Source organism: Epargyreus clarus, unplaced genomic scaffold (assembly GCF_041222505.1).
Source record: "Epargyreus clarus isolate Ecla_fem2 unplaced genomic scaffold, WU_Ecla_fem_2.2 ptg000010l, whole genome shotgun sequence".
NCBI classification, from domain to species: Eukaryota; Metazoa; Arthropoda; class Insecta; order Lepidoptera; family Hesperiidae; genus Epargyreus; species Epargyreus clarus.
The window spans coordinates 5,941,494-5,951,691 of NW_027332218.1; the positions used below are offsets into that span (position 1 = coordinate 5,941,494).

Consider the following 10,198-nt stretch of genomic DNA (forward strand, 5'->3'; position numbering starts at 1 on the left):
ATCTAGATTGAGATAACTTTCGCCGTTGCCACAAAACAATATGCTATGCGATTATTGCAAAAACGGAATTCCCACGCATTGTCCATTGTGAAATGGATCCATGTTAAGCAATTTTGTGAAAACATTGTATGATGTATCTACTCTTCTGTAATCGTTCGAAGCGTCCCGCTGGAGAATCAACAGTAATTTTGTTGTGGTAGCAAAAACAGCATGCAGTTAACTAGAATGTTAGTGATGCTTTCCCCTAATGGACATAGTTGTCCTTTGAAGGGCATAGTCGACTCCTAATAAGAATAGTTTTTGACTTATTTCAAACCACTAAAGTTTCTATCATCTTTAAAAGTTTTATATAAATTTTAAGACAGATAGAATATGTTTGAACTAACTCTGCAACTATGTAAATAAAGTTCTATATTTGAAATTTTTGACTTTCCAACTAATACTCAAGGATAGCAAATCAGTGCATCTAAGGTGGATGTTGATTATCCGTTGAAAATTGCCATTAACATCGAATTGAACTGCACCTCTCTCACCATCTTTACCCAATAAAGCATGTTTTCTGTCTTCGTGCAAAGGATAATGTGTCAATACATTCTGTCAACTGAAAGGGTTTAATTAATTTCTCTTTGATGTTTATATTTATCGCGATAACGATTATCTCGTACACACGCTATCGTGATGATGGGAATGGCGCTTTGTACTGGTAAATTATAGGTTCGGTCAAACAATAAACAGGTTTACGTAACATCTGAGGAAGGAACCTGTTTTACAGACTGACGTGTAATAAATACATGTTTTTATTGATATTTTATTACCAAACAAGTCAGTGGCTACCTATTGTTGTATTTTTTATCTGGTAGTTAATTTATTTGTGGTGTCAAAATTGAATACTAATGCGACATTAATATATAAATTGATTTAATTATCTTGTTATATTTAACGAAATAGTTGTGTTTGTATTCGTAAAAGTGAAAAAGTCAGATTGATTTATAAATTATCACTATTTACTTTCACTCATAAAGCGTTGCTATATAAAAAAAAATATTCTTGTATACTTTTTTATACCAGGGTTACCACAGGAACAGTCTCATATTAATTTTAATAATAATAGGCCGCAATAAATAAAAATGAAAGCTTGTACCCTGTAAATTGAATTATCTAAATACCGATTTCAAAATAGCTTAACCATTTTTTTATAAGAAGAAGTAAACGAGTCAGCAATCCACCTGATGGTGTGAGATCGCTGCCGGCCATGGACAACTGTAACCAACAGAACCAACCATAAAGAGCAGAGGTTATATATGAAGTCTATCTAGGATCTAAGCGTCACTACTCCGGACTGAAATGCTTTACAAAGAACAGTGGTTCTTCCTGATATCGATCAAAGATCCGTTGCATCTAAGGACTAAGTTGTCGCTTCATATGTAATTCAGCCGTAACATAATGTTTACCATACGCCGACGTCAGAGAGCTATTACCGCTTCACCATGTCGTATACATGTGTACTATACTTACACATGTCTATATATCTCCTGCCTGGAACGTTAACCTCTTATGTCATCCGTCTCCTAACTATTTGGGTCACTAAGCGCCTGGAATTTCGGGATGATAAGATATGATTAATTAGTAGCTAATGACCATATGTGACTACTTTGTACTAAGTCGACGTTTAGTTAAGTAGTCTTGTTGATTTCGCCTATAATACAAGTCAAAAAGTGGGGTAGTTTATTAAAAAATAATCATTTTTCCAATACAATTATTAAACAGTCTGTAATTGATTAGTAAGGTCAAAAAGTGGGGGTAAATTTGTACTTTTGTTGCTAATATAAAATTACAATTTTATTTTTCAGGACAATTGTCGTTGGAAGCTGAAAAAACGTGGCTTCAGTGTGAATGCGATCGTTGGGGGAATAAATTTAATTTAGAAGGTACGTGTTTTATTTATATACTTAATAAAATGATCATTTATTAAAGTGTACAGGATGCACAGTATAAGGAATCCTGTGAATAATGATACATCATTTATACTAGGGCGATGGATTCTTTAAAATATATAATAACATAGTTTATATAAAATATTTTTAGGTTCATAAATAATTGTATGCATAAAATAAACTCTTTCGCAGGTCCTCTCAATGAAACTCGTATAAGTTGCTAAAATACTGCCGTATAATTAATATTTATTCAATATACTATACAATTTGGTGAGTTTTTATGTCTCAAAACAAGATAAATAACATCACAATTGTTAAACATCCATACATGTTCTTTAACTTAGATATCATCCATTGAAGTACGGTAGTTGGTTTGGTGGCACATAAAAATAATATTTTTAATAATTATGTATCTCAAGGGATTAATAGGCTACAGTAGTTATTTCACGAATTGAACGTCACCTCATATTGTCTGTGGTTTAATACTCATTATGCCCAAAACTAATACTCGGTCACGTGTAGGTAGCGGGTAGCATTATCTGTGACTTAATGTTTCACTGGGGTAGAAATGGTGCACAGATTAAACAAGATATTTCTGTTTTAAGGCAAATATTCTTCTAGATTTATGTAAGTCAGGTGTCGCCTAATAATAAGGTAATAATAAGATAATAATAATGTTATAATATTTATTTGGACAAAATTTTGATTTATTTCAAATCAAAACTCTCATACATTAATAATTTTCTAGTATTAAAGATATAAACATTAGGCATTAACGGATGTTTTATTTTATCGGTATATAAAATGACGCAAGTAAATATTAGAGACCTGTGAGTTCTCCACAATACTTGAAAGGTGGTGTGATTATCACGTGACTAGTAAGTGAATGATTGAAAGGATGGAAAAATTATAAAGGTGCACTATTATGAGTCTGGTGAGTGACAGAGTGAACGTTTTGACGACGTAATCTTAAGAGTATGTCGGTAATTGAATGAATGGAGATGGATAGTGGAGATTTTGTGTGACCGATGAAATAATGAGTAAAGATTTAATAATTAACATGTCCTGTAATTGATGATTTGGGGATGAGTATAATCTTGGTGATTAATATTTTAATTTTCATGAACGCTAAGTGAACTGAATGAAAGGTTAATAAAGTGCAATCTCATGAAACCAGTGAGATAAGGGAATGAAAGTGTAATATTTTATAACTGGTGGAAAAAAATGATGTCAATTAATTTTACTGGTGAGCAAGAGTGTGAAGTTGTTGAGTGCAGATTTTTAAGGTCTGGGAGAATAGGGAAAGTAACCTTAGGGGCTGTGTATACCGGTGGGCTGGCATCGCAGAGGATTTTCTATATGACAAATAAATTTTAATAATAAATTTAATAGCATTAAAATTAAGATTCACGGTATGCCAAAAATTACCGCCACTTTGTTGTTGTAAAGACGACGATTATCATTAAACTTTCAATTTAATTCCCATATTGTTTAATAATTCTATTTTTCGCATAAAATATCGTCTACCATGGCATCCATATGTGGGAAGGTATAATAAAGTGCAACTCGGGTGCCAGGTCTGTCGAAGTCGGAGGAGTGCCAGTCAATGCCGGCGCTGGCGGGTGCGGCGGGCGGAGCGGGCGCGGGCGCCGGGCTCGGCATCATCCCCGAGCACAGCCTGCTGGACTCCTGCACGCGGCTGTCCATATCGCTGGAGGAGAGCATCTTCAAGGTGAGGCCGCGTGACGCGCGAGCGGGGTACAGTCACTGCCGGCGCTGGCGGGCGCCGGGCTCGGCATCATCCCCGAGCACAGCCTGCTGGACTCCTGCACGCGGCTGTCCATATCGCTGGAGGAGAGCATCTTCAAGGTGAGGCCGCGTGACGCGCGAGCGGGGTACATTCACTGCCGGCGCTGGCGGGCGCCGGGCTCGGCATCATCCCCGAGCACAGCCTGCTGGACTCCTGCACGCGGCTGTCCATATCGCTGGAGGAGAGCATCTTCAAGGTGAGGCCGCGTGACGCGCGAGCGGGGTACAGTCACTGCCGGCGCTGGCGGGCGCCGGGCTCGGCATCATCCCCGAGCACAGCCTGCTGGACTCCTGCACGCGGCTGTCCATATCGCTGGAGGAGAGCATCTTCAAGGTGAGGCCGCGTGACGCGCGAGCGGGGTACAGTCACTGCCGGCGCTGGCGGGCGCCGGGCTCGGCATCATCCCCGAGCACAGCCTGCTGGACTCCTGCACGCGGCTGTCCATATCGCTGGAGGAGAGCATCTTCAAGGTGAGGCCGCGTGACGCGCGAGCGGGGTACAGTCACTGCCGGCGCTGGCGGGCGCCGGGCTCGGCATCATCCCCGAGCACAGCCTGCTGGACTCCTGCACGCGGCTGTCCATATCGCTGGAGGAGAGCATCTTCAAGGTGAGGCCGCGTGACGCGCGAGCGGGGTACAGTCACTGCCGGCGCTGGCGGGCGCCGGGCTCGGCATCATCCCCGAGCACAGCCTGCTGGACTCCTGCACGCGGCTGTCCATATCGCTGGAGGAGAGCATCTTCAAGGTGAGGCCGCGTGACGCGCGAGCGGGGTACAGTCACTGCCGGCGCTGGCGGGCGCCAGGCTCGGCATCATCCCCGAGCACAGCCTGCTGGACTCCTGCACGCGGCTGTCCATATCGCTGGAGGAGAGCATCTTCAAGGTGAGGCCGCGTGACGCGCGAGCGGGGTACAGTCACTGCCGGCGCTGGCGGGCGCCGGGCTCGGCATCATCCCCGAGCACAGCCTGCTGGACTCCTGCACGCGGCTGTCCATATCGCTGGAGGAGAGCATCTTCAAGGTGAGGCCGCGTGACGCGCGAGCGGGGTACAGTCACTGCCGGCGCTGGCGGGTGTTTCCGATAATGGTAGCCCAAAGAGAAGTTAAGCTACAGTCGAACTGTAAAGTTAGAAAATTACAATCTATCGGATTTTTCAATCCGATCAAAATCGAAATTTAACAATTTCTAGTATGAATATATTGTCAAATTTCGATCTTTAATTGAAAAAAATGGATTAATAAATTATTAATAATGCAGGTAGGTCAACAGTTCAAGTAATTGTTTAAAAATAAATCAACTACACATATGTTTTCTTCTCTGATTACAGGGTGAATTTGTCAAGGGATACATGTGTGTTATACCTGCACATGTCTATATGTATCTCCTAGGCCTTTGTGGAGAATATTTTTTAACCACGCCCCACGTCCTCAAATTCCAGGTGTCTGTGAGTTCATCCTCCCAGTCGTCGCGCAGCAACTCGAGCCCGCACATGACGCTGGAGGAGCTCCGCGCGATCAACAAGTACGCGGAGAGCACCAAGAGCCTCTCCTACCTCCCGCAGGTACACGTGCCCCTGTTCTATCACTTGCAATGTTTCAGCTGTGTCAAGTGCGCCGAGTAGGGTTTCACACTGGGCGGTTTGAACGCCGGTTTTATATTTCTGTATTAAATGTAGAGCAATGTTAGGTTTAATATAATACTGAGTGGTCGGTGGAAAGACTTAATATGCCAGTATTAAATGTAGGGGATAGGGGAATATTAAGTTTAAACGCGTTGGAACATTCCAGTATTCAATATAGGCTGGGCGGTGTTAGCTACTGTTGTAACATTACAGTATTAATTCTAGAGGAATGTTGGATTTAAACGCGGCGTTTTGAATTTCGAATATTTTTTTATTACTCTAAAATTTTATTTTTTTAAGTAATAAAATAATTAGTAGTATTTGTATTGTGAGATCTTTACAGTGGTGCGTTCATTTGTAAGTTCACAAAGTTGAGTGAAGTTTGGGAGATAATGCAATATTCGAATATTAAAAAAAATGCAATATTGCAATATATAATGACAATTGGACATTTATATAAAAAATAATTAATAGCATACTGATATTTAAGTTTTTAAATTTATGTAATGCACACTTTTTAGCATGGTAGACATTAATTCTCCTTATCCTAAAATAAGCTATCTGCCTAGGAGTATAATTGTATAATAACGATAATTACATTCCAACAGAAAATAAGACTGAAAATAGATATGATAATGCAATTTCTACCTTTACATTGATTTTTTATGGTTAATTAATATAATTAATTGTATTCATCAACTATTACTTAAATTATTTGAATATTATTTAGAAAAAAACCGTGTTAAACCAGGTATTAGCCCAGTGTGAAATACCCTATCGTAACATGAACACCTAATATTTAATAATTCCATTTTCTTAATATAGCGAAAACTAGTATTTACAGTGTTTGATAGTTAAATAAAAGTTTCCTATTCGCCTTTAATACATTTATTATAAATATTGAAATTCTCCTTCGAATATTGGACAAAAATTAGGGTAATTCTGGTAATGTAGCACCCGGTATTTTCTTTTGCATAATTCTGGGTATTTTGAAAGTTGTATAATAATTTTGTATAATAAAGGTCCGTGTATATTATATTTGTGGGATGATTCGCAATAGTTTTACCGTAGAAATGTTATCTCAGTTTGACTCTTTATGATTCGAAAATATTTATGACATGCACTAAAACATGAAGTGCTTCACTTATTTCTTAAAGGAGTAAATGTGGGTAGTTTTGATTTCATTATTGGAACGCCTACTATGGCTATGCTTAAGACCTCGATACGTTTTATTAATTTTAAAAAAACCTAAACAAGTTATTATAAATTCGTACTTATAAATCTACAAAGATTTATATGCAGTCGCTCAAAATGATTAAATATTATTATTGTAAAAAATTGTTGAATTCGATATTTCTGTTGTGAATCTAATTGCGATCCAACCCCCAATCTGTCATTATCTTGGTCTTAATTATTGGTGTATGTTTAAATTCTAGCGAACCTTAAAGGACCTATTTTTTAAGTGAAATGGTGAAGAGGTTTTACTCAGTAGCCACCCGTAGAACACCCACTGAGCTTATTGCTCACCAAAATACGGTTTTCCCCACTGTACTATTCTTTGATGTCAACCATTGGCAAATACTGATCAATTACCGTATTATAAAGTAACATTTTGTAAAATGTAGTATTTGTTGTAAGTCATACTATAAATATAAACTCGTCTACGCATCGTGGCTTGGTCTGATAATATTTTTTAAGGAAGTAAAAAATTTAATAAAACACATCGTTCCCCTTTATGTGGGAATTTTGGTATAAAAAGTATATAAAAACACTCTTATATAGAAATGCAAGGTTGTGAAGCAATGTTTAGTATATTCATCGATTTGTTTTCGAGTTTTCCGGTTACAAACACACAAAAGTCGTTTATATTATATAGTACTTACCAATGGTTAGTGTCATCTGACTGCATGAAGAGTCTGTTGCCTCAGAGGTAATGTAGGTGAATCTATGACTGTTTCTAACCCTATTTAGATTTCCTATTGTCGAATCATTATTTATCGGTCTTCCCGAAACGCTGTAAAATATTATTTGTTCACAAAATGCTTTGTGTTAGATCATGCTGAAGCGACATACGGTCAGCAGATTGAATAACCGCCTTTACTTTTTGCCTTATGTTCATTATAATAAGGTATATAAGTGTGTAGTTAATATTTTTGTTGCAAATTATATATTTATATTTGTTTTATACAAACTTTATTATTATGATATTAAGCGCGTAGGTCGTACCTGTCGACGATGACAATAGAGTTCGTGAAAGTGCATTATTTTACCTAAATTTTATTATAAAATATTGTCAATTTGATTATGGTTGTGTTATGATATGAATTAAGTAGTGTTAATAAATGTTTTCGATGGTTATGGTAATTTCCTTTCCAATGTATGCCGTAGGTGACCTAATGTTTCCATGTTGATAATTACTAATGAGTAGAAAGTGATAGAAGTACTAATGAAACTAACATTCTTGTTTCATTCCTTAACAATATTAATTCGTGCAGCCTAATAATGTTCTTGTTGTGGTGGATCCATAGTTAGTAGGTTTGAGAACAATAATTTATGAATTTTGACGTTAAATTACTACTATTATAAATATGTAAATACTGACGTCATTGACTTATGACGGTTGATGTGTTTACTGCCATTTAATAGTTTTATAATAATGTGATTTAAAAAATGTAAGTATGGCAACATATAACATAGAATAGAGACGATCAAAATTGTATAATAATATTATTAAAAAAACATTGTAAACTTAAAGTTCAGAGCATTAGGGGCAAATTGTTAGATGATATATGGAGGTGGAGTAGATAATGGAACTCTGTTTAAGTATTGATTACGATAAGATTGAACGTTGACTCGAGTTTTGTATGTGTAAAAAACGTCGAATCTAGGTCATGGAGAGGAATGAATGGATTAATAGTATTTGAGGACAAGAACATGTGAGAGGATAATTTTATTATGAAATACAATACGTATACGAATCGAATTTTATTCTAGAATCGGAAAGTTTAGGGGTGTTAGGTATAACTAGGCTCGAGTACCCTATAGACTAAGGGTATGAAGTGGAATTCGGCTGGGCCACTGGCGCACTAAGTGCGAGATTATTTCGGGCCTGACTTTAATATGAAGTGACGGACGTGCGGTGGATACGCGGCTATAGTGAATGTATGTACCGCTGCTTCGGCGCCGTCACCTCGTTCTCGGTGACGGCGGCGGTGGACGATCGCACTAAGTGTGGGCGCGGTGCCGTAGGTGCACGAGCGGCAGCGCGCGCGCATGCGCACCCGCTCCGAGTGGTTCCTGCAGCCCGCCGCCTCGCTGGACGCGGCGCGGCGCCCCGGTACGCCCCCGGCCCCGCCCCCCGGCCCGGCCCCGCCCCGCGCCCGCGCCCCGCGCACGGCCTGCGCGCCCCGCCCCCCCCGGGACGCCCCCGAGAGCACCGCTCTCTACGTGCTTGTCGCCTGCCTAGAGTTTTTGTTTTGAACGCCCGAACGCCCCCGCGCACCGGTACTGTGCCTCTGTGATTTCGCCTCGGTGCGCAGGACTAACCGGCCGACCGAAGGTTTCCTTCTCCTGACCGACTGAGCCGTAGAGGAAATATAGGATGGAGTGGGCGTGGCTTTCGATAAATATTCTAGAGCTAGAGCTCTCCAATATACACAATGCTTCTGGAATGTGTCTAGATCTAGATATCATAAATGCAAATAATGCATTAAACAAATATAGGCTTCTTTGTGTGCATATATTGTATGATCTAAATACATGCATGTACATACTTTGTAAAACACAGATGTAAATACACAGAATAAGTACTCTTTTTAAGTTTATGAAATACATTTTTATCCTTGGAAGTCTATGACGTAGTCTTTCTTGTCATTATTTTTCCTATTTATTTTTAATATATCGTGGTATCTTCGGTGTCATGCCTTCTCTATCCTTATATTATCTCTATGGATACTATACACACTGTAAATAATTGTGTGAAACGTGAAAAAAATCTTTCTCTTAAACGTATTGTTCCAAACTTCATAGCAATATACAGATTTATTGTAAGTAACAAATTCAATTTTATATTAGGATGTGTTAAATCATTTTTCTTTTTGATTTTTTCAAACGGAGAATTAGACCTTCGACGCTTAATAATATACCACGGTTTAGGCTAAGGGCGCTCGCTTTATCGCTTTGGCGTGCACGTAGACCGTTTGTTTCCATTTGCGATGCACTACGACCTCCGTATCGGACGTAACAGATTGGCAAATTTCGTATGATGACCGCTACTACGAATATTCGGTAACTTTGAAATTACGCATCTTAAACTGAAACTAGAGTCGATGATCGGGATCAGTGGCGCGCTTTGGGAAATCAAAATTTGGCAGTGGACCTATACGAGGTAACGATGGAAAGAATGCGTGCTTTGAGAGCTAAATCTAAATGGCGAACAACTATTTGATTTATAAGAAAGTACTTTGATAAGAATCTATACAAACGTAAATTTACCAGAAGATGACAAGGTAGGTCGGATCAATTTTTACCACTGATTTTATGAAAATGGCGGTCTAGTATGTATGCCAAAAGGGTCATATACCTTAAATTATTTGCTGTTAATATAAGGCTCGAACAAACTTTAGAAGCCTTCACGACCGTATACGGACGTCGTACTGTACTCGTTTCACGTTACGCATGGCATGGGTTTTCATATGCACGTTACGTTCGTGTCCTTTTGTATGTCGTAGCAACGTTATGTGTATGTTGTTTTTGTGTATGTCGTAGTTTTTAACTAATATGTTTACAGTACATACATTATAATATAATATAGATAGTACATGAATTAACACATT

At 39.0% G+C, this 10,198-nt stretch overlaps 1 protein-coding gene across 3 annotated transcripts in view; it reads left to right on the forward strand.

The window, feature by feature from the left end:
• Positions 1-10,198, forward strand: part of RhoGAP71E (Rho GTPase activating protein at 71E) — a 41,276-nt gene that overhangs the window by 23,440 nt on the left and 7,638 nt on the right. Inside the window, exons 7-10 of one of the 3 annotated variants that reach the window (XM_073077227.1) lie at positions 1,851-1,928; positions 3,512-3,666; positions 5,181-5,303; positions 8,613-8,700. In XM_073077227.1, coding sequence (XP_072933328.1) covers positions 1,851-1,928; positions 3,512-3,666; positions 5,181-5,303; positions 8,613-8,700 — 444 coding nt within the window. Of the gene's footprint in view, positions 1-1,850; positions 1,929-3,511; positions 3,667-5,180; positions 5,304-8,131; positions 8,141-8,612; positions 8,859-10,198 lie in introns of those variants that run through there. The other 2 variants (XM_073077226.1, XM_073077228.1) reach the window with 2 other exon arrangements.